At 43.2% G+C, this 25,551-nt stretch overlaps 1 protein-coding gene across 1 annotated transcript in view; it reads right to left on the bottom strand.

The window, feature by feature from the left end:
* Window positions 1-1,544: 1,544 nt before the first annotated feature.
* Window positions 1,545-25,551, bottom strand: part of ZCWPW1 (zinc finger CW-type and PWWP domain containing 1) — a 35,062-nt gene continuing 11,055 nt past the window's right edge. Inside the window, exons 5-8 of the mRNA XM_063449802.1 lie at window positions 17,991-18,092; window positions 8,734-8,814; window positions 8,504-8,558; window positions 1,545-1,691 (exon numbers count right to left, since the gene is read on the bottom strand). Of these exons, the coding sequence (XP_063305872.1) occupies window positions 1,684-1,691; window positions 8,504-8,558; window positions 8,734-8,814; window positions 17,991-18,092 (246 nt within the window). The 3' untranslated portion in view covers window positions 1,545-1,683. The remainder of the gene's footprint in view (window positions 1,692-8,503; window positions 8,559-8,733; window positions 8,815-17,990; window positions 18,093-25,551) is intronic.

Here is a 25,551-nt window from a genome sequence, read left to right as displayed (position 1 = left end):
TTGGAATAAGAGGTCTGGAGACTGAGGGTAAGATATTGAATTGGAATAAGAGGTCTGGAGACTGAGGGTAAGATATCAAATTGGAATAAGAGGTCTGGAGACTGAGGGTAAGATATCAAATTGGAATAAGAGGTCTGGAGACTGAGGGTAAGATATCAAATTGGAATAAGAGGTCTGGAGACTGAGGGTAAGATATTGAATTGGAATAGGAGGTCCGGAGAGTAAGAGTATCATTCAAGCAGAAGTTCTCCCTCTTCATTAGCTATATCAGCTTTGTGCAACTCTTCATACCATTCATTGAGAGCCTATGCTGCTTGGAGTGTCCATTTCATAGTCTTTACAGTCTGTATTTTATTATGTCTCTAGAATTGATGGTTATGTTGTAGGCAGACACTGATTTGCCATCTGTTTAACACCATGTTTGTCATAAAATAACATTTCACATTTTGTATTTTCATTATTTTCACTTTTATTGCACAAACTCCTCAGGAGCTGTTTAACACTTAAAAATATTAACAACATTAGTTTAACAACATTGACTTGCATGCTTACCCTTCATAAATACAACAGTGACATACAACCTGAATAATAATAATAATAATTTAACATTCAATAACTGTGAGAGATCCATTTGAATACTTTGATAAGTGACGTAACCCTGGTGAGCGAACTGCACACGTCAGGTTTTTTCTTAGAAAGTAAGAGAGTTTGCATATACTAAGCACTCATTAAACTTTTCTGGAAAATGATCAAGAATTTTACATGAAAATCTTGGTGTTCACCATGAATTCTGGAAATGCAAATTCTGTTAACTTTGCTTAATGACAATTATCTGTAATGTTTCTATTTTTGGAAATTATTTGGAAGCTAAGAACATACAGCTGGAACAATGAACTTTCAAAAAAAAGATGTAGAACAGTAATATAAACCAAAAAAGACAGGTAGATATTAAACTTCAGTACTGTCATGGCTGATTAGATATAGCTACAGATGTTACCGAAGGCTCTATGACTTGCTCACTCTTTATTGCCTTTGATAGGCTGTCAGAGATTTATTTTATAGTTCTCCTCCGTGTCCCTACTTAACAACCAGAAGATAAAAGTTTCAGCCTCACATGCATAAACATAAAAGGCGCTAAAAGATCTGGGTGAATACTTCTTATACCCGAGATATGTCAGAGCTAATATCATGCCACAATCTGCTTTCCTCTCTCACCATGTAATTAAATAAAACAACCAAATTCACACACTCACACAGAGCCTTCTGATGTCAGTTTCTGACATATTACATCACGAGGACTTATTTATAAATGAGCCATGTACCATTAGTGAAACACAATGGTGAATATGTACAGATAAACTACCATCTGCCACAGAAAAAAACGCACACACACTTTGAAAGGAAGAAGAAAGAGGGTTAATCTGATGCCCCTCAAACAAGACCAGGCGTTTCCACTGGCTGCATGATGGAAAATGAAAACCTAGTTACAAAATAGTAGTTCTGAGTAGAACAGGGAGTAAAAATGATCAAGAATCCTCCATAACCCATCCTTCTCGGACATTACTCGCCTCAAAGGTGTCTGAGTACTCCCTGAGGTGTCACTGATCTTCTCAGATTTTAATGTTTACTGTACTATTAAGATTTCAGTTTTGAAAGAATGTGTTTTGCAAAGGAGAATCCGCTTTACACATCTGTGAATAAAACATGAAATGCAGAAATAACAAAGAATGTTTCAACACTTTCATACGGAGAACTTTACAATATTGCTTTTCAGGGTGAAATCTACAACTGAGAAAAATCTCAGAGAAACATCAGATTTAAAGGGATAGATACAACAGTCTACAAAACAACGCTGCTCAATTCTCTGCCATTTAGGAGTCAAATCACTTTATTTATACAACCCTAACCACTGCATGTGACTTGCACAGCCTTCCTAAACGCTTCCTGTAATGAGAGATCTAATGTTTAAACAGTCTGTTTAAATTTGAATTACTTCTCTTCTAATCTGTTAATATCCTTCTAGACCCTGCATGAGCCTTATTTTGTGTGATTAAAGTTTGATTTACAGAGCAGGAGATAAAAACTTCTACAGCAAGCAAACATCTTATTGAAAATGAAAGTGTAACGGATCACCTAGCACCCCGACTAGGTACCTCCGTTGATGGATGCTCCTAGTGCTTCCCGAGGGCTCCAAGCACTCCGCTTGACACCATAAGCACTGCAGACTCCACGAACCGCCGCAGCTTGGTTGGGGTCTCCCTGTCTCCTACCCACCCTGGACCTACGACAAGGCTCCAGTGGGTGAACCTCTCTTCTTTCAGAGAGCGAAGCAGGGACAAGCTCTTAAAAGAGCTTAGTGATTATAGCCAGGGGAGTATACAGCGTATAGCAATCCCCAGTGTAGATGTAGCCTTTTCCCCCACACATGAGACAAGGCTCTATGTTGAGGGTAAAACAGGCACTCAGCAATCTAAGGGTTTATTTTCTGTTATATACAGGTTTTCCCACAAGGTTACCACCCACGTGGACCTTGTGGAACACAGGATACAAAGTTGCAAAACCAATCAGGACAGACTTGTACAGTTAGACACTCCCAGCTAATGTACACAAACCCTCCCCTCTGCCTGTGATACAATTAACAAACACAATGGGCTAACTTAATTACTCACGGGCAGAAAACACAACTTTTTCCGAAACCACAGAAAACACCCCATATCCCCACAAATTATACATCATTTGACCGACCACAAGCATGGCTTTCCTGCCCAAAACAGTTCCACAGATTTAGGCTGTGCAGCCGGTCTATCTTCTCCTCTATCCTGGAGATAATTGGCTTAAATGGGTGTGGTAACTTAATTATCTCCAGGTACAGGGAATATCTCTAAGTCAAAAACTGTTACAAAAACCACATAAAAATACATAACTCTTATAATACAATGTTTAACCTATATGTCCAACATATCCCAGATAGCTTGGATCTGAGTGCTCAATATGTCAGAAAAGCGCTCAGATCTCACAAATACAGTTGGAACGTCCATGTGGTAAACAATAGCAAGGTCAAATTAAATAAAATTAAAAAAAAGGGCAAATTACACTCACAAACGAGGAGCCAATTAGAAGCTGGCCCAAGCTCCACGCCTTGAACAGAAGAAAATCTCCCAGAGACTGGAACAGGGACGAATTATAATGGGTGTCTTCCCAGGGTAAGTGCAAAACACAGGAACGCAGGTTGTAGATTGCACACCAAATTTAATATAAATTCTTAAAACAAAACAAACTAAAATTGTTGAAGCAAAAAAATAATAATAAACTTAAATTAGGAAAGTCCCATAAAACTTGAAATAAATGTCCCAAAACGTCCTCCGGGTCCACCTTACGCGTTTCGGCACAAAGCCTTCATCAGAGGTGCTGTCTTCTGTTCTGGCATGAAGTTCCTTTTAAATCTTATTCTTGGCGCGTTTTCGCCGATCACCGGCATTTCTCTTCCGGGTTCCGGCGTCAGGACGTCCTGCGTCATCACATCCTGACGCTGCTACTAGTTTCGGCGAGGATGACGTGTAGGAAACGTCCTCCATTAAAACCAATGTAATTACAACGTAAAACATCAGGAATATTAGAAAAGTCCCTCAAACATCAAATTAATACAGAGGGGGGAAGAGAAGGGAACATATTTAAATAAAAAATATTAAATACAACTTCCCTCCACACCTTACATTAAAAATACATATAGTATACATGTTACTAATGAATAAACCTTATCCATAGAAATATAATAAAATCCAAATCACAGAGAGAGGATAAAACAAGAGTAGAATTAGTACACATTTGGTAAAAATATTTTAAAAATATATTTTTACCCAATGTGTACTAATTCTACTCTTGTTTTATCCTCTCTCTGTGATTTGGATTTTATTATATTTCTATGGATAAGATTTATTCATTAGTAACATGTATACTATATGTATTTTTAATGTAAGGTGTGGAGGGAAGTTGTATTTAATATTTTTTATTTAAATATGTTCCCTTCTCTTCCCCCCTCTGTATTAATTTGATGTTTGAGGGACTTTTCTAATATTCCTGATGTTTTACGTTGTAATTACATTGGTTTTAATGGAGGACGTTTCCTACACGTCATCCTCGCCGAAACTAGTAGCAGCGTCAGGACGTGATGACGCAGGACGTCCTGACGCCGGAACCCGGAAGAGAAATGCCGGTGATCGGCGAAAACGGCGCCAAGAATAAGATTTAAAAGGAACTTCATGCCAGAACAGAAGACAGCACCTCTGATGAAGGCTTTGTGCCGAAACGAGTAAGGTGGACCCGGAGGACGTTTTGGGACATTTATTTCAAGTTTTATGGGACTTTCCTAATTTAAGTTTATTATTATTTTTTTGCTTCAACAATTTTAGTTTGTTTTGTTTTAAGAATTTATATTAAATTTGGTGTGCAATCTACAACCTGCGTTCCTGTGTTTTGCACTTACCCTGGGAAGACACCCATTATAATTCGTCCCTGTTCCAGTCTCTGGGAGATTTTCTTCTGTTCAAGGCGTGGAGCTTGGGCCAGCTTCTAATTGGCTCCTCGTTTGTGAGTGTAATTTGCCCTTTTTTTAAATTTTATTTAATTTGACGTTATTACCCTATATTGTGTTTTTTTCCCTTTTAGTGTTATCCTACAAGTGGGTAATATTATCTGTTTTTTTATTTGAGTGCTCTCACCACTATTCTTTATTTTATCACTTGTGTTCTTTCTAGTGGTTTATTGTGGCCCACTAGGGTGATTGTAGCACCAGAGTGCAGATTATCTTTTCACCGTATACTTTTGTATTTTGTAAACAATAGCAAGGGCTGATGCGAGATTGAGGAGGGACAAAGCAGCCAGTTTTCAACGCCCTTCTGGAGAACAATAGGAAAGGAAAAAGGGGGAGGGGAAGAGGCACATTTTCCCATGGATTTAAAGGGGCAGAAATAGTATTTTAAAATCCAATAAGCCCAAACAGACTTTTTAAATGGCAATACACCCCCGGGGCCATAGTCACAGGGCAAAAGGCTGGGAACCAGGCCCCTCCAAAACCCAGTGGCGAGGTTATTTTCGCCACAGAAAGCATTTTTTTAAACAGGCTGTGGGAACAACACAAACAGAAGTGATTTAATTTCTAAATGGCAGAGAATTGAGCAGTGAGAATGCAGGGGCATGATCTATATACCAAAACGGCTTCATTAAACTAAATTATTTTTATGCCTATAGTTTCTCTTTAAGCCTCGATTTAACAGTTTTGCATAAACCTTTAAAATTATATTTTGAAAATAATAAAAAAAAATTGAAATCATAAAAAATAAATCAATATATCCTAAAATATGAAAATATTAAATAATAAAAAAAATTAAATTAAAAGTTTATCCACAAATATTAGACCAAGGCCTTATTGTTAATAGCATTTGAATACATGCTAGAGATCTCCATTCTGTGTTGTACTGACTGCTGAATTAAAAATCTGAGAAAGAAAGATCCTAAAATCATCTACAACAATATAACAACAATATCAAAATATTATGGTGTAATAACAGACTGAGCACAATGTGAGGGATTATGGTGTAATAACAGACTGAGCACAATGTGAGGGATTACGGTGTAATAACAGACTGAGCCCAATATGAGGGATTATGGTGTAATATCAGACTGAGCCCAATATGAGGGATTATGGTGTAATATCAGACTGGGCCCAATATGAGGGATTATGGTGTAATATCAGACTGGGCCCAATATGAGGGATTATGGTGTAATATCAGACTGAGCCCAATATGAGGGATTATGGTGTAATATCAGACTGAGCCCAATATGAGGGATTATGGTGTAATATCAGACTGAGCCCAATATGAGGGATTATGGTGTAATATCAGACTGAGCCCAATATGAGGGATTATGGTGTAATATCAGACTGAGCCCAATATGAGGGATTATGGTGTAATAACAGACTGAGCCCAATATGAGGGATTATGGTGTAATATCAGACTGAGCCCAATATGAGGGATTATGGTGTAATATCAGACTGAGCCCAATATGAGGGATTATGGTGTAATATCAGACTGAGCCCAATATGAGGGATTATGGTGTAATATCAGACTGAGCCCAATATGAGGGATTATGGTGTAATATCAGACTGAGCCCAATATGAGGGATTATGGTGTAATATCAGACTGAGCCCAATATGAGGGATTATGGTGTAATATCAGACTGAGCCCAATATGAGGGATTATGGTGTAATATCAGACTGAGCCCAATATGAGGGATTATGGTGTAATAACAGACTGAGCCCAATATGAGGGATTATGGTGTAATATCAGACTGAGCCCAATATGAGGGATTATGGTGTAATATCAGACTGAGCCCAATATGAGGGATTATGGTGTAATATCAGACTGAGCCCAATATGAGGGATTATGGTGTAATATCAGACTGAGCCCAATATGAGGGATTATGGTGTAATATCAGACTGAGCCCAATATGAGGGATTATGGTGTAATATCAGACTGAGCCCAATATGAGGGATTATGGTGTAATATCAGACTGAGCCCAATATGAGGGATTATGGTGTAATAACAGACTGAGCCCAATATGAGGGATTATGGTGTAATAACAGACTGAGCCCAATATGAGGGATTATGGTGTAATATCAGACTGGGCCCAATATGAGGGATTATGGTGTAATATCAGACTGAGCCCAATATGAGGGATTATGGTGTAATAACAGACTGAGCCCAATATGAGGGATTATGTGTAATAACAGACTGAGCCCATTATGAGGGATTATGGTGTAATATCAGACTGGGCCCAATATGAGGGATTATGGTGTAATATCAGACTGAGCCCAATATGAGGGATTATGGTGTAATATCAGACTGAGCCCAATATGAGGGATTATGGTGTAATATCAGACTGAGCCCAATATGAGGGATTATGGTGTAATATCAGACTGAGCCCAATATGAGGGATTATGGTGTAATATCAGACTGAGCCCAATATGAGGGATTATGGTGTAATATCAGACTGAGCCCAATATGAGGGATTATGGTGTAATAACAGACTGAGCCCAATATGAGGGATTATGGTGTAATATCAGACTGAGCCCAATATGAGGGATTATGGTGTAATAACAGACTGAGCCCAATATGAGGGATTATGGTGTAATATCAGACTGAGCACAATATGAGGGATTATGGTGTAATATCAGATTGAGCACAATATGAGGGATTATGGTGTAATATCAGACTGAGCACAATATGAGGGATTATGGTGTAATAACAGACTGAGCCCAATATGAGGGATTATGGTGTAATAACAGACTGAGCCCAATATGAGGGATTATGGTGTAATAACAGATGTAATAACAGACTGAGCCCAATATGAGGGATTATGGTGTAATATCAGACTGAGCCCAATATGAGGGATTATGGTGTAATATCAGACTATGCCCAATATGAGGGATTATGGTGTAATATCAGACTGAGCCCAATATGAGGGATTATGGTGTAATATCAGACTGAGCCCAATGTGAGGGATTATGGCGTAATAACAGACTGGGCCCAATATGAGGGATTATGGTGTAATATCAGACTGAGCCCAATATGAGGGATTATGGTGTAATAATAGACTGAGCCCAATATGAGGGATTATGGTGTAATATCAGACTGAGCCCAATGTGAGGGATTATGGTGTAATAACAGACTGAGCCCAATATGAGGGATTATGGTGTAATATCAGACTGAGCCCAATATGAGGGATTATGGTGTAATAGCAGACTGAGCACAATATGAGGGATTATGGTGTAATATCAGACTGAGCCCAATATGAGGGATTATGGTGTAATAACAGACTGAGCCCAATATGAGGGATTATGGTGTAATATCAGACTGAGCCCAATATGAGGGATTATGGTGTAATAATAGACTGAGCACAATATGAGGGATTATGGTGTAATATCAGACTGAGCCCAATATGAGGGATTATGATGTAATATCAGACTGAGCACAATATGAGGGATTATGGTGTAATAACAGACAGAGCACAATATGAGGGATTATGGTGTAATAACAGACTGAGCCCAATATGAGGGATTATGGTGTAATAACAGACTGAGCCCAATATGAGGGATTATGGTGTAATATCAGACTGAGCCCAATATGAGGGATTATGGTGTAATATCAGATTTAGCCCAATATGAGGGATTATGGTGTAATAACAGACTGAGCCCAATATGAGGGATTATGGTGTAATATCAGACTGAGCCCAATATGAGGGATTATGGTGTAATATCAGACTGAGCCCAATATAAGGGGATGAATGTAATATTGAAGTGCTGTAAACTAGACATTACTCATCATTAACATGATGGGTCTAACAGAGGAGGGACAGCCACGGAGGAGAGAGACTATGCTTTCCTAGATTTGCTCATGGCTCGCACTGGAAGGGTCTCAGTGAGGATTATAATATGGATACCTCTCACCTTCAGTGCTCTTTGCTCCGTAACGTCCAGAAAACCCATATTTATGAATCCGTTCCTGGAACACAGGAATACAAACAATATACTTGCATTAGCTAATTAAAGACCTTGGTCATTTCATTAAGATGCATGATACAGAACAGGAACACAAGCTAGATTTATGGGGTAGAGAGTAACAGGGCATTATTTATACTCACCAGAAAAAACAGAAACAGGGCATCACTCATACTCACCGGAATGCCCAAGGACAGGGCTTCATTTGCCATTCTAATGCTGCACTCCAGTTTGTGTCTCATGTTCTTTTTCACTTTTTTCTGCAAGACAGACACACAGTCACACATACAGATAAACAAACAGTCAGACACACAGTCAACACTGACACACTGTCAGACACAGGCACACAATCACACACAGTCCGACAGACAGACACATAGTCACACAGTCAGACACACATAGAGATACACAGTAGTCACACACAGTCAGACACTCAGACATACATAAATTCAGATACACAGTAACACAGTCAAAAAACAGTCAGACAGACACAGAGTCACAAACAGACAGATACAAAGTCATACAGTCAGACATAGTCACACACAGTCAGACAGACACACAGTCACACACAGACAGACACACAGTCACACACAGACAGGCACACAGTCACACACAGTAGGCAGACACTCAGACAGACAGTCACACAAAGACAGACACACAGTCAAACACACAGACACTCAGTCACACACAGACAGACTCACAGTCACACAGTCAGAAACACAGTCAGACAGACACAGTCACAAACAGTCAGACAAACATTCAGACAGACACAGATTCCAACACAGTCACCCAATCACACACACAGTGATACACAATCAGAAACACAGTCAAACAGTCAGACACACAGACAAACACACAGTCACACACACAGTAAGACAGACGCAGATTCACACAAAAAAAGACATACAGCAATGCTGGTAATCTCTCTGTCCATAACTGTCAGGCTTACTAGTTGATCCAGCATGCAGATACAGTATCAGACCTAAGACTAAGGATAACGTCTCACCGGACCTTAGAATGGCCGGACTTAACGTACCAAATAATTGTCAAAATACTTGCCAAGGTCAGGGATTCAGAATAAGACACAACGATGAGGGAAAGCCAAAAGTCAAGGATACCAGAAATCAGGGAAGTCAAAATGAAGTCAAAGTCAAAAACTAGAATAATGCGATCAGGAACACACTCTCGGATAACCAGCAAAGGGAAACCACGACAGAGCACCGAAGCCAAAAGGCAATTTGGGATTAAATAACTCTCCTAAAGCTGTAATTGGCTGTATGTGGCCTTTGACCCCAAAACGTGTGTGCACGTCTATGACGTGACGTTGCACGCACATAAGCGCCATCTTTAATGTGGGCAAAGGCTATTTCCCCTTCAATACAGGAACCACAGCACCTGGCGTCTCCAGGAACGCCGCATACGCTGGGGACCGGGACGGAAGGAGGTCGGGTAGTGGTCTGCCGCGAGCAAGGTAAGTATGTATTATTTCTGTCGGGTGACAGCTGAGTTACCGTGCGGACACGCCGACCCAATCCCATGGCACCGTGACAGTACCCCCCTCTTGAAGACCACCCACCCGGTGGGCAGGACCAGGCTTAAGAGGAATCTTGGTGTGGAAATAACACATTTTGCGACAAGCATGGATATCAGAAGCCGGAACCCAAGAACGATCGTAAGTACTGCAAGGAACCAGCAAGTAAGTACTGTTGGGACAGTATACCTATTGCAAATAAGCGGTTTGAGTAAGGAGACATGAAATTAATTAGGTATACGCAAGGAGGCTGGAAGAGCCAGAGAATATAAATCAGGGTTAATTCTCCGAACAATACGAAATGGGCCAAGAAATCTGGGAGCAAACGTCATGCTAGAAACTTTGAGTTTGATGTTGCGTGAGAATAACCACACCCGATCACTCACCTGGTTAACAGGGTTGGCACCCTGTCGTTTATCAGCATGGAATTTGAAACGAGCAGCCGCAGTCTCAAGAGCGGAGTGAACCTTAGTCCAAGTCTCACGAAAAGAAGTAAGGTGATCATCCAGAGCAGGGATAGTCGTGTCAGAGAATGCAGTAGGTAGAACAGTAGGGCGACGACCGTTATTGACAAAGAAAGGACTATGTCCAGATGAGTCATGAGTAGCATTACTCCTAGCAAATTCCGCCCAGGGCAGCAAATCAGACCAGTTATTCAAAACAACGTAAATATAGTTCCAACGATTAGTTACATAATCCACAAGGAAGTTTATGAGGAACCTTAGAAACTGCACAAACAGAACAGGCCTCCACATACTCTTTGATATCTTTCCTGAGTGAATCCCACCAAAATGATCTCGAGACAGCGGATATGGTCTTATTAATACCCGGATGCCCAGCAGTCACATTGTTGTGGAATACCTTCAGCACCTCCTTTCTTTTAAGCAACGGAATAAACAATTTATCTAGAGATTTATTGCAAGGTGCCTGGGATTGAGCCGCCATGATAGCACAGGGGACGATAAGGAAAGAACAGTGGATGCAATGATACACTCAGGAAGAACAATAGGGAATGTCTCTTGTTCTAAGTTTGATTCAATGTCAAATTGCCTAGATAAGGCGTCGGCTTTAACGTTTTTGGGACCGGGTCTGTACGTGATAATAAAGTTAAAATGGGACAAGAACAAAGACCACCTAGCCTGTCTAAAAGACAATCGTTTGGCATCGGTTATGATCAGAAGGGGGTCCTTGGAACCCTCCAAAAGATGTCGCCATTCATTAAGCGCTAGAATGATTTTGCAGTACTTGTTTGACATGTTATGATGGGTCTGAAGGTCGGGGGAATAAATATGGATATCATCCAGGTATACTAGTATAAAAGAATAAATGTAATCTCTGAGCACATCATTGATAAAGTCCTGAATGGTGACTCAGAGGAGAAACAGCAGGCCCAGAACCGCAAAGTACCCAGGTTCAAATACCTTATTGGGCATTTCTGGGGCGACCTTGTAACACAGTAAAGGAGTTTAAGCATGCGTGGGACAGGCATAACTTATCCTAACTATAAGATAAGGCCAGAGACTAATGAAAGTATTTAGAAAATTGGGCAGACTAGATGGGCCGAATGGTTCTTATCTGCCGTCACATTCTATGTTTCTATGAAATACGTCCGGAGCATTGCATAAGCCGAAGTTCATGACAAGGTACTCATAGTGCCCACTTCTAGTGTTAAATGCTGTTCTCAACTCATGAACCTCCTTAATTTTTTACCAAATGGTAAGCACGCCTAAGGTCAAGTTTAGTAAATATCTTAGTACCCTGAAGTCTGTCAAACAACTCGGAGATAAGGGGAATGGGATAGGCATTATTTATGGTGATCTTGTTTAATTCCATATAATCAATTCTCCATCTTTTTTTGGATACAAAAAAGAACGCTGCTCCAGCAGGTGAGGGTGACTTACGTATGTGGCCTTTAATTAAAGAATCTTTGATGTACTCTTCCATGATTCTACTCTGCTGTGGGGATAGGGCATATACTGCCCCCTTAGGGGGCATAGTGCTGGGTAGCAGATCTATGGAGCAATCATAAGATCTGTGTAGATTAATAGTCTGATTTTTACTGAACACCTTTCTAACCTCCCAGTACTGTATAGGAATTTCGGAAGTCTGAGGTGTAGAAGTAGGCAAAGTAACAATGCCCACTCTCTTAGTAATGGGTAACATGCATCTCCGAATACAGTCTTTACCCCATTCCAGTATTTCCCCCTTAGCCCAGTCAATATGAGGGTTGTGCTTGATGAGCCATGGGAATCCTAATATGATGGGACAAGAAGGGGAAGCAATTATCTGAAATGTCATATTTTCTTTGTGTAATGCTCCTATAGAAATGCTAATAGGTATGGTTTTGTGGGTAATCAGAGGTTGAGAGAGAGGTCTCCTATCAATAGCCTCAACGGCCAGAGGTGATGATCTCTCCTTGATGGGTAGGAAGTGTTTTTTAACAAAATACATGTCGATAAAGTTTCCTGCCGCAGGGCTTTGCATGAAAAGCTGTTCTTGTTGCAAAGGGAAATTATATCAAGGATAAATCTACTTTGAGGACGTATCCATCACACCTAAGACCTGTCCCCTTAAGGTTCTTAGGTGCGGAAGTTTTCCGGACGTATGGGACAAGCATCTCTCATATGTCCTTTCTTGCCACAGTATAAACAAAGGCCCTCTTTTCTCCTATATGGTTTCTCTTCCTCTGACAGTCTCGTAACCACTAACTGCATAGGTTCAGGTTCAGACTGAACAGAGAGGCCAGGGACAATAGGTTTGGAGAAGCAAGGTGCTAGTGACAGTCATACGTCTGGTTCTATTTCTAGTAATTTCCGTGTTCCTAAGTTGATTATCAATTTGCATCACTTATGTGATAAATTCATTTAACTTTTAGGTAGATCTTTGGAAGCAATTTCATCAAGCATTGCTTCGGATAATCCTTCTTTGAATGCAGAGATTAATCCGCTATTTGTCCAGTCTACCTCAGAAGCCAAGGTGCGGAATTCTATGGCGTAATCCGAGACAAGACTGGTTCCCTTATTTGACACGCATTAGGGCAGTGGAAGCGTCATCTTCCCTGCCTAATGGTTTAAATGTTAATTTGAATTCTGCAAGGAATTGCTGGTAATTGTAAGCAATGCTCCTATTACTCTCCCATAATGGATTGGCCAAGCTAAGGCTTTACCTTTAAGTTGGTTCATCAAGTAGCCAATTTTAGCTCTATCCGTGGGAAAAGACCCAGGTGAGGCCTCAAAGTGGTACTCAATCTGATTGAGAAATCTCCGACATTCTTGAATATTACCATCATAATGAGGAGGAGGAGATAGGGAGATAGTAGGTGCCTTATATACTACAGGTGGAGGTACATTAGGAGGAGGTGAAATAGTCGGAGGAATATCAGGCTGTATTGAGAAGCGTACTGAAAGCCTGGGCAAATTGATCCATACGGTGATCATTCTCCTCTAGCTTTCTCTCGCAAGCTGCTATGTGCTGACACAATTCTGGATTACTAATTGAGAAATACAGGGAGTGCAGAATTATTAGGCAAATTAGTATTTTGACCACATCATCCTCTTTATGCATGTTGTCTTACTCCAAGCTGTATAGGCTCGAAAGCCTACTACCAATTAAGCATATTAGGTGATGTGCATCTCTGTAATGAGAAGGGGTGTGGTCTAATGACATCAACACCCTATATCAGGTGTGCATAATTATTAGGCAACTTCCTTTCCTTTGGCAAAATGGGTCAAAAGAAGGACTTGACAGGCTCAGAAAAGTCAAAAATATCTTGCAGAGGGATGCAGCACTCTTAAAATTGCAAAGCTTCTGAAGCGTGATCATCGAACAATCAAGCGTTTCATTCAAAATAGTCAACAGGGTCGCAAGAAGCGTGTGGAAAAACCAAGGCGCAAAATAACTGCCCATGAACTGAGAAAAGTCAAGCGTGCAGCTGCCAAGATGCCACTTGCCACCAGTTTGGCCATATTTCAGAGCTGCAACATCACTGGAGTGCCCAAAAGCACAAGGTGTGCAATACTCAGAGACATGGCCAAGGTAAGAAAGGCTGAAAGACGACCACCACTGAACAAGACACACAAGCTGAAACGTCAAGACTGGGCCAAGAAATATCTCAAGACTGATTTTTCTAAGGTTTTATGGACTGATGAAATGAGAGTGAGTCTTGATGGGCCAGATGGATGGGCCCGTGGCTGGATTGGTAAAGGGCAGAGAGCTCCAGTCCGACTCAGACGCCAGCAAGGTGGAGGTGGAGTACTGGTTTGGGCTGGTATCATCAAAGATGAGCTTGTGGGGCCTTTTCGGGTTGAGGATGGAGTCAAGCTCAACTCCCAGTCCTACTGCCAGTTTCTGGAAGACACCTTCTTCAAGCAGTGGTACAGGAAGAAGTCTGCATCCTTCAAGAAAAACATGATTTTCATGCAGGACAATGCTCCATCTCACGCGTCCAAGTACTCCACAGCGTGGCTGGCAAGAAAGGGTATAAAAGAAGAAAATCTATTGACATGGCCTCCTTGTTCACCTGATCTGAACCCCACTGAGAACCTGTGGTCCATCATCAAATGTGAGATTTACAAGGAGGGAAAACAGTACACCTCTCTGAACAGTGTCTGGGAGGCTGTGGTTGCTGCTGCACGCAATGTTGATGGTGAACAGATCAAAACACTGACAGAATCCATGGATGGCAGGCTTTTGAGTGTCCTTGCAAAGAAAGGTGGCTATATTGGTCACTGGTTTGTTTTTGTTTTGTTTTTGAATGTCAGAAATGTATATTTGTGAATGTTGAGATGTTATATTGGTTTCACTGGTAAAAATAAATAATTAAAATGGGTATATATTTGTTTTTTGTTAAGTTGCCTAATAATTATGCACAGTAATAGTCACCTGCACACACAGATATCCCCCTAAAATAGCTAAAACTAAAAACAAACTAAAAACTACTTCCAAAAATATTCAGCTTTGATATTAATGAGTTTTTTGGGTTCATTAAGAACATTGTTGTTGTTCAATAATAAAATTAATCCTCAAAAATACAACTTGCCTAATAATTCTGCACTCCCTGTAGTATCACACCTAGGACTAAGGATAATGTCTCACCAGACCTTAGAATGGCCGGATTTAACGTACCCAAGAATTGTCAAAATACTTGCCGAGGTCAGGTATACAGAATGAGACACAATGATGAGGGAAAGCCAAAAGTCAAGGATACCAGAAGTCAGGGAAGTCAAAATGAAGTCAAAGTCAAAAAACAGAATAATACGATCAGGAACGCACTCTCAGAAAACCAGCAAAGGGAAACCACGACAGGGCACTGATCAAAAGGCAATTTGGGTTTAAATAACCCTCCTAAAGCTGTAATTGTCTGTATGTTGCCTTTGACCCCAAAACGTGCGTGCACGTCTATGACGTGATGTCGCACGCACATAAGCGCCATCTTTAATGTGGGCAAAGGCTTTAAAACCGGAACCGCAGCGGCCGGCGTCCCCAGGAACGGGTAGTGGTTTGCCGCAAGCAAGGTGAGTATGTGTTATTTCTGTCGGTGTGACCGCTGAGTTTCTGTGTGGCCACACCAACAAAATCCTGCCGCACCGTGACAATAACCAGCTGTGCAGATATGCAAACAACAGCTTGCTATCCCTAATTATTATTATTATTGCACAGTCCAAATATATTCATTACTGTTTTTTTCTCAGATAAAATATATTATTTAAAACTTGTGTTCACTCCCAGCAACGACCCACCTAGTGTTACCGACAGGAAAAGAAAATAAACAGAAAATAAAAAGACAGTCACGTGAAAATAAAGAAAAACAATGGTCATGGTTGTTGTAAACAAAGTTGTCCAAAGTCAACAATCAGCTGTTTAGACCTCAGATTGTGGCACGAGGCAGACAGTTCTTGGCTTTTCATATTTTGATCTGCCATTTGTGGGGGTATCTGTGAATTATTTATTGGATGCTCATAGGTGTAGGAAGTAATTGTCCATGTAATAGAAGGATGAAGTGACTGTTCATGTTGTAGGTTGAGGAAATGACTGTTCATGTTGTTCATGGAGAAAGTGACTGTCCAAGGTTTAAATACAGGAAATGTCTGTCCATGGCACAGGTGGAGGAAGTGTCTATTCATCTTGTAGGTGGAAGAAGCGACTGTATATGTTGAAGGTAGAGGAAGTCATTGTGTTATAGGTGGAGAAAGTGGCTGTACTAGGTGGAGGACATAATTGTCCATGTGGTAGATGGAGGAAGTGACTGTTCATGTTTTAGGTGGGGGAAGTGACAGTTCAAGGTGCAAGTGGAGGAAATGTCTGTCCATGGCGTAGGTGGAGGAAGTGTCTGTTCATGGCGTAGGTGGAGGAAGTGTCTGTTCATGTTGTGGGTGTAACATAGAAACATAGAATGTGACGGCAGATAAGAACCATTCGGCCCATCTAGTCTGACCAATTTTCTAAATACTTTCATTAGTCCCTGGCCTTATCTTATAGTTAGGATAGCCTTATGCCTATCCCATGCATGCTTAAACTCCTTTACTGTGTTAACCTCTACCACTTCAGCTGGAAGGCTATTTCATGCATCCACTACCCTCTCAGTAAAGTAATACTTTATGATATTATTTCTAAACCTTTGTCCCTCTAATTTAAGACTATGTCCTCTTGTTGTGGTAGGTTTTCTTCTTTTAAATATAGTCTCCTCCTTTACTGTGTTGATTCCCTTTATGTATTTAAATGTTTCTATCATATCCCCCCTGTCTCGTCTTTACTCCAAGCTATACATGTTAAGATCCTTTAACCTTTCCTGGTAAGTTTTATCCTGCAATCTATGAACCAGTTTAGTAGCCCTTCTCTGAACTCTCTCTAATGTATCAATAACCTTCTGAAGATACGGTCTCCAGTACGGCGTACAATACTCCAAGTGAGGTCTCACCAGTGTTCTGTACAATGGCATGAGCACTTCCCTCTTTCTAATGCTAATACCTCTCCCTATACAACCAAGCATTCTGCTAGCATTTCCTGCTGCTCTGTTACATTGTCTGCCTACCTTTAAGTCATCAGAAATAATCACCCCTAAATCCATTTCCTCAGATGTTGAGGTTAGGACTCTATCAAATATTCTGTACTCTGCCCTTGGGTTTTTACGTCCAAGATGCATTATCTTGCACTTATCCACATTAAATGTCAGTTGCCACAACTCTGACAATTTTTCTAGTTTACCTAAATCCTTAGCCATTTGGCTTATCCCTCCTGGAACATCAACCCTGTTACATATCTTAGTATAATCAGCAAATAGACACACCTTACCATTAAGACCTTCTGCAATATCACTAATAAAAATATTAAAGAGAATGGGTCCAAGTACAGATCCCTGAGGTACCCCACTGGTGACGAGCCCAAGCTTCGAATATACTCCATTGACTACAACCCTCTGTTGCCTGTCACTCAGCCACTGCCTTACCCATTCAACAATATTGGAATCCAAAAAGCCTTACTGAAATCTAGGTAAGCAATGTCTTCTGCACCACCCTGATCTATAAGTATAGTTACCCAATCAAAAAAATCAATAAGATTAGTTTGGCATGATCTCCCTGAAGTAAACCCATGTTGTCTCTGATCTTGAAATCTATGTAGGAAGTGACTTCCATGATGTAGATGGAGGAAGTATCTATCCATTGTGTAAATGGAGGAAGTAACTGTCCACAATGTAGGTGGATGAAGTGACTGTCCATTTGGAAGGTGGTTGTTTGTGTTATAAATGGAGAAAGTTACTGTCCTAGGTGCAGAAAGTAATTGTCTATGTGGTAGATGAAGGACATGGTTGTCCATTTTGTAGATGAAGGAAGTGACTTCCATGATGTAGGTGGAGGAAATGACGGTTCATGTTGTTGATGTCGGAGAACACATATAATACACACTCACATTCATGCCCTTCGGTGAGGTTCCCTGGAAAGGATTTAGTAAGCTGCTACAAACCCAGGCTCGCAAGACTGACTTTCCCAGGAATGCCACATGATACTTGGACTGAGAGAGAAATGCATTGTTAGAAGCCATTAGTGCAGATTTGCATTCAGTACAGGTATGAACACATACATGTTATGCGTGCAATAAACAGCTCATGTCTACTTATTAAATCTCAACAAGTTAAAATATATTATAAGTAAGTGACACTTATAAAATATAGAGGAGCGCTAAAAAGAGGGTTATCTTGCCCTCTTAACTTGTGGATAAAATGGGGACTGCAGCAACACATGAAAATTAAAAGAAATACAAAATATACTCTTGGGTGATGTGGAAAAACTGCTATAGATACACTCACATGGACTGGAGCCTAGGTCTATGGCTCACTTTTTACATAATTATGCTTTTGAAGGCAGCACACCACCTTACTTCCAGAAGGATGTTCCACATTCAAGACAATAGTGCCACATGTCTATTACATATAGTTTAGGTGAGGTATTGTATTAAGCTCACCTTGTTTAGAGCCTCTGTTTCCCTGGCTTTATGGTTAAAAATCTTGGTGTAATTTTATGGGTGTGCACTACCCCAAATGCAACCTGGATCCTCAATCTTAATAACTGCTCCAAAAGTGTTTTAATGAAATAAAGTATTTATTAAATAGACAAAACAACAAATAAATAACACTTGGCAGTAGTCCAGAAGTTGCTGTTGTGTAATGTTTAATCTACACAGTCATAGGTGGTGTTCTTCTGATCCTTTTGAAGAACACTTAAGAAGTTTTATGTAGGGATCAAACAACAATGATTGGGGGAAAATGTTAACAGTTAATTTAAGTAAAAGATGTGTCAAATATTTAGATTATAATATATTTATAGGCGAAAATAAAATAAAAAGAAGCACGCATTTTAAAACCGTTGATGTAAACATTCACTCCTCAAGCTGCCACTTCTTCCAATGGTTGAAAAACCAAGACCGTAAATCCTTAGAATAAGAAGAAATCTGTACTGAGACCAAAAAATACATCAAGTGGGCATCCAAATTAAAAACTGCTTTATTGGGGGCGTGGCCTGGACGTCGACCTTCATGGCCGCTTGATCTTAGTGCTCCCGCCGACCCGCACTTAATAGAGCACTTGAAGCATAGAGACCTGACAACGAACTTGGTCCACCCCAGCATGTCAGCCGCAGGCTCGGGAGCAAAGCAGCCTTACAAGAAAAAAGGCGACAGGAGCAGTTCCAACGCCTCCGTGATGGATCTCCTTACAGCACCCTGCGCGGTTTCGGCCTCGCAAGATGGCGGCGGCGCCAGCCCACATGGCTCCCTGTCCCCAGCATCCTCCACAAACTATCGAGGTGAGGAGCTACCTCGCAGTTGAGATCACCCGTAGCTCTAAGGAAGTCAGGGCCGAAATCCAGGCCTTAGGTGCCCGCGGACCTCGAGCAACGGGTGGAGACGACAGTAAAAGACCAAAACTCCCTAGTTACCCACTCTGAAGCACTGACACAACAAATAGATCATGTGGAGATGCAGGTAGAAGACCTCTCCAACAGATCGAGGCGAAATAACCTGCGAATACGTGGCCTCCCTGAAATGCCTAACGAGGGCCACTTGCAGAGAAAATGGCGGATTACTTTAAACACCTGATCCCTGACATACCTGAAGAGAAGTGGGTCATAGACCGGGCCCACAGGGTGCTACGAGCCAGAAGAACAGAGGGAGCGGTCCCTCGTGACATTATAATCCGCTTCCAATATTACTCCACCAAGGAAGCTATAATACGCTTCAGCCGAGATAACATCCCTGCAATACCAAGACGCCACACTCAGCGTCTACCAGGATCTCTCACCGGCAACCCTGCAACGAAGAAAGGAGTGGAGGCCTCTACCAAAATTACTCCAACAACACGGGACCCACTACACCTGGGGACATCCCTTCAAGATCGTCGCCTTCCGTAACGGACGAACACACACTCTACTACCTGGCATAGATCCTACGACATTCCTTCAGAGTCTCAACATTGAGCCGCCGCCGGACTTTCGCATGCCCTGCAACCGGCGCCCACCACTGATCAGACTAACTAGCGAATTGCAGGAAGTCCCCAGTGTAGCTACACGCAACACCTGAAGCGGTAAGGAAGGGCGAACAACGTACCCACCATAGAGGAAGCACCACTCTCCTACCAGCTGGGACTGTATTCCAGAATCACGCTAAGTACCTATGCAGGGGACTTCACGAATAGGGGGGGAGGGGAAAGGGATAGAACTTAGGGGGAGCCGGGGTGGCCACCAGGCTGCACAGGGGTGGATTCCCCGCAAAGTTACACCACACGGGATTACCCCCTGTGGGAATAGGGGAGACGCACGGGTTACCCGGCACCACCTATTAAAGGCACTTTGGGGAGGGGGGAGAGGTTCCCCAACAAAACAATTTAAAAAATAAATAAAAATACATAAATAAATAAAAACAACAAAATACCCCCTATTTAAAAAGAGAAAAACACTACCATTAGCAGAACACACGGCCACCTTCGCAATGGGACTCTCCGAACCTCCACTGAACTCTGAATGTACTGTTCCTTCAATTTTGATACTGTTAAATGGATCATTAGGAATCGAATGAATATGGGTCTTGCGCTTTGCTACACAGCAGGTCGGGTATGGGAGCCGCCACCCGGTCTCGGGAAGGAGATGAACCGATTCGGGTGGACTCGCACTAGCCGGACTGCTCTGGCAACACATAAGACCAGACTGTTTTTGTTTTTGTTTATGTTTATCGTTAAGGTTTGTACACTTCCATCTCGAGGCAACATTACCATGGTTAGGGCCCTTACCCAGGGCACAGAGAGGCCGGCGACACCACAGGGACTCACGACAGCAACCCGGCGCACCGCCGATTCACCCCTCTGCCCTAACCAGGGGGACTCATATTGTAACGCTAGCGCATGTACACCCCGCCTCGATATGGCGCTGAAAATAGTATCCATCAACGTCAAGGTCTTGAACTTCTCCAATAAACGGAGACTGCTCCTGCGGGACCTTAGGGCTAAACGGGCAGACATTGCCCTGGTACAGGAGACACACCTTCCCAGGTCGGCCAAGATTAGGTGATCAGATAGGCACTACACTGAAATTTAGTACACAAATGTTGTCCCCTCACGGTGACGGGCACGGACGTGGACCCGGAGGGACGATTCGTAACAATAGTAGGCTCGTTACATAACACCAAAATGCAAATTACCAACGTATAAGCCCCAAAAGAGCCGGACCCCCGGTTCTGGCACACACTTGCAACATTGATAAGATCCCACAGTAGAGGGGCACAGGACAAACTGTTTCAGACGTTCTTAACCAATACAGGCCTCCTAGACGCGTGGCGCATTCAGCATCCTGACACTGGTGATTTCACATTTTACTCTGCACCGCACGGCACATATTCCAGAGTTGATAATATTCTCCTAAATGGGTCGGGGATGGCCAAGCTTGCTCACTCCGACATTCACAACATAACATGGTCAGACCATGCAGACATAGAGGTTACCTTAGACAAACTTTAGTTTCCATGTCCAATTGGAGGAGTACTTAACACTAGCCTGGTACAAGACAACGACATCTGCCAGGCAGTTAGCGACACTATCCTAGACTATTTTACACACAACACATCCACAGAAGCCAACCCGGTGGCAGTGTGGGCGGCACACAAATCAGTCCTGAGGGGACACTTCATTAAGGTAGCCACATAAAAAAATGGCGTGCGTCACAACACATGACAGAGTTACAAGAGGCGTTACGGAGGACTAAACAACAACACAAAGCCAATCCCACAACGGACAAACTAACAGAACTAAATGCCATTAGACACTCCCTTAAAGAACTATCCCTGGAGGGTGTGGCACGCGCCATCCTCTGGTCCAGGCGCATGTTCTATGAAAAATCCAATAAAATGGACACCATGTTAGCCAGGGCACTGCGCCTTAGGGGTGGATTCCGGCCCATCACCAGGGTCTGCTTACAGCAGGGCAACCTAGCCCACACACCACAGGACATCAACACTGTGTTCACTGAATACTACTCCACCTTATACAACCACTCCCCACACCTAGACGGAATGACAGCTGAAGACCCAGCTGCCTAGAAGGCGTTTTTGTCCGTGGCTAACTTGCCGGGAATGACGGGGGAAGCCGCTGAGACCTTACGGCTCCTATCATACAACCAGAGGTGGAGGCGGCGATCGCCGCACTTCAGGGAAACAAAGCCCCGGGTCCGGACAGCTATGTCATAGGGTACTACAAAAAATTAGGCATGTGCATGGGGAAAACTTTCGGTTCGGTTTGGCATTCCGAAATTCAAGATTTTCGCAATTCGGTACTTCGGCAATTCGGCACTTCAAGACTTCGTAACTTCGGCAACTTCGGAACTTCGGCACTTCAACACTTCAGCACTTCGGAATTTCGGGACTTCGGAACCTCGGGACTTCTCTTGCAGCCGCTTGGTAGATAACTCCCTAATTCCCACGGTATTAGGGAGTTATCTACCAAAAGGCTAAAAGACCTAAATTGGTCTTTCAGCCAAATTTACTAATACTAAGTAAAGATTACTTAGTATTAGTAAATTTAGCCCCTACTCGCTATACTGCGAGTAGGGGCATGTCTAGTAAACAGTGAGCAGTCTGTGAATGCTCACTGTTTAAAAAAATAAATAAATAGTACCCCCCGGCCCCAACCCCTGAGCGGCGGATGGGGGCCCTAAGGTAAAATGATGGGGGGGACCTATTGTCCTCTCCCTGGCCCCCACCCCTGAGCGGCGGGTGGGGGCCCTAAATCAGAGTAAGGGGGGGGACCTAATGTCCTCCCCCTGGCCCCCACCCCTGAGCGGTGGGTGGGGGCCCTACAGTAAAATAAGGGGGGGGAACCTGATGTCCTCCCCCCTGGCCCCCACCCCTGAGCGGTGGGTGGGGGCCCTAAATACTAATAAGGGGGGGGACCTAATGTCCTCCCCCCCGGCCCCCACCCCTGAGCGGTGGGTGGGGGCCCTATAGTAAAATAAGGGGGTTGCTCCCAATTTCACTTGTGTGTGGGGCCGACAGTGTCGCCCGTCCGCGCTCTGCTGCCGTGGTGTTTTCTTGGGTTAGCGTTTCAGAGTTGCCCAGGACGTAACTGTGGGTCGGGATACGTGCTGAGGATCGATCCAAGGGCGGGGGAACGTCAGTTGCCCCTGACTGCGGTTTGTCGGGAGGTGTCGGTGGCTTTGGGGGCGATGTGGGATTCAGCTGCGCTACCCATGGGCTCTCCTGGGTAAGCTGGGCTTCGCATGTCGGTGTTGCCCTGGGGGCTGTATGGGGTTCCTTCTTGGCCTCCCATAACGGTAGCTTGTGCAGGCAGCCCCCGTAGGTTCCTTCCACTGACTTCTGCCTGTTTACCGCTGCAGCAGGTTTGGGAGGTTGGGGCCATTTTGGGCTCCCAATGGTGTGCTGACTCTTGCCCAGTAAGCTGGCAAGCATCGGGGCTCTTGCAGACTCTGGCTGTCTTGGAGCTTTTCCCCATTTTGGTGGCATAGTAGGCGTGGACCCAAATCACGAACGGGTGGGTAGTGCTTCCATTGCGACAATCTTGGGGTGGTGCAGGCTGTCTATCATGTGACAGTATCCTCTACCCCGGTGGTACTCTGGTTGCAGCGCCTGGCTCGGCGTGGTTTGAGTCTGGAGGTGTCTGGTCAGGCAGGGTTTTTTTCCTGGGGATTAACAACGTCATGGCCGAGGCTCCATCTTGTCACGGTGGGACGTACTTCAGGCGGGGGCTCCGCAGGGCCAAATTATAGGGCAGTGGAGATGCGGTCACTTGGTCTAGCGGACTGATGAAGCTGATCTGTGGGTCGATCTCTGAGGTAGCGTGGGGCCCGCTACAGTAAGGTGTGAGTGATCGGGACGGATGGGAACATTACCTCAGGGGGTTCAGGGATTAGACTGCCCGTCTTCATGTTTTGTTCCGTCTCTTAGGGGCGTTGGGGGCTGGGTAGTAGGCCTCCATAGTGAGTTCTTCAATTTGCAGGGCTCGGCTTCCCGTTCAAGTTACGGTCATCTGCAGGTGGAGGGTTTTTTTTGGTGGGGTTGAGTAAGCTTCGGAACGGACTTCCTTCAGGTTTCGCCGCTCGGCGGCTGTTGTCTTTGGGAAGGGTACGTTGGTAGCGGTTGTCTGATTCATCAATAGAATCTGTTCAATCCTTGGACGTTGCGGGTTAATTCCCAGCAGGGTTGACATAAATTAGCCCTTCCGCATTCTCCTGAGGTAGATGGAATGAACAGAGTAATGGTCAGGCTCATGACATGATTACTATTTTCCTAGAATAGTCTAATATATACTGTTCCGATTGGGGGCGGTGCCGGGTTCCGACATTTATCTTGCTTTCTTAAGGGGAGTGCTATTCCGTCCCCTGGATTATTCGGCATCCTCACCCCTTGTTGGGTTCTCAAAGACAGGTTTTCTCTCCCGCTTCCATTTCGGTGGGGTGTTCCACTTGGGGCTCGAATTCCTGGGTAATGATGGTGGGGAATTCAGGGGGCATTCATTCCGGCTAGGGGCGGCTACAGACGCTCAGATGGTGGGAGTCAGGGTGGTAGGTTCACCCTGCCAGTCTCCGGAGTTGATTTCTCTCCGCAGTTAAGGTTCTCCCCAGAATAGAGATGGTGGGATGCTCCTATGTCATTTGGGCCAGGAGGCGGGAGGCGGTCCGGCCCGGGAGGCGAGTGGTTAGATCTTACTCCTTCTTAAGCGGAGGTTCAGTGGTCTGGCACCAGATACTTGAAGGGGGTGTTGTTTCGTTTTTCTTGGTTTTTCTGGTTTTCTATTCTATGTCTGGTTTTCTTTATGCTGGGTTTTCTGGGTTCATTCCTCTATTCCGTTCCTGGAATTCCCAGTCACTTGGATTCCTTTAAATGTTTGTTTTATGTTGCCACATCCGTTCCTTTTCCATGATACCTTTTGTTTCAGTTGGTTCCTGCAGGCAGTTGCTCAAGTCCTCTCCCTTTTCTTGCAGGTAATTGCTGTATGTGTTTTATTATTGTTCATTTAGTAGACATTAGGCAGTTAGAGTAGGACCTGCCAAATATGGGGTACATTGGCGTTGTGGCAGGCTTATGCAATGTATGATCATATAATGTAACTAAATCCCCATAGTTTTCACATATAGTACTTAGTTATTTCTCCTCTTGTTTTGCCTATTATATTATACCTTGTCTTGTCTTGTTTTAGTTTGTATGTAGTTTTGTATGTAGTTTCCATGTACAGTCCTGTCCTGCCCTGTCCTGCCCCTGTTCTGTTAATGTTTCCTTTATGTATTGTGTACATGTTCTGGGTTTAGCTTCCTATCCTTCTCTGGTTCTGGGTTCTACTACTTCTGTCTTGTTTTCATGTTTGGTGCCTACCCTAGCCTTGCTTTGTTTCTATACTGGATACATTCCTGCTGCAGAGCCTCCCTATTCATCTCCTGGGAGGTCTGCTTATTTCCAAGCTCCTAGTTCCTTGGATCCA

Source organism: Pelobates fuscus, chromosome 3, assembly GCF_036172605.1.
Source record: "Pelobates fuscus isolate aPelFus1 chromosome 3, aPelFus1.pri, whole genome shotgun sequence".
Classification (NCBI taxonomy): domain Eukaryota; kingdom Metazoa; phylum Chordata; class Amphibia; order Anura; family Pelobatidae; genus Pelobates; species Pelobates fuscus.
The sequence above is the reverse complement of the archived record's forward strand: the minus strand, read 5'-3'. Positions and strand labels throughout refer to the sequence as shown.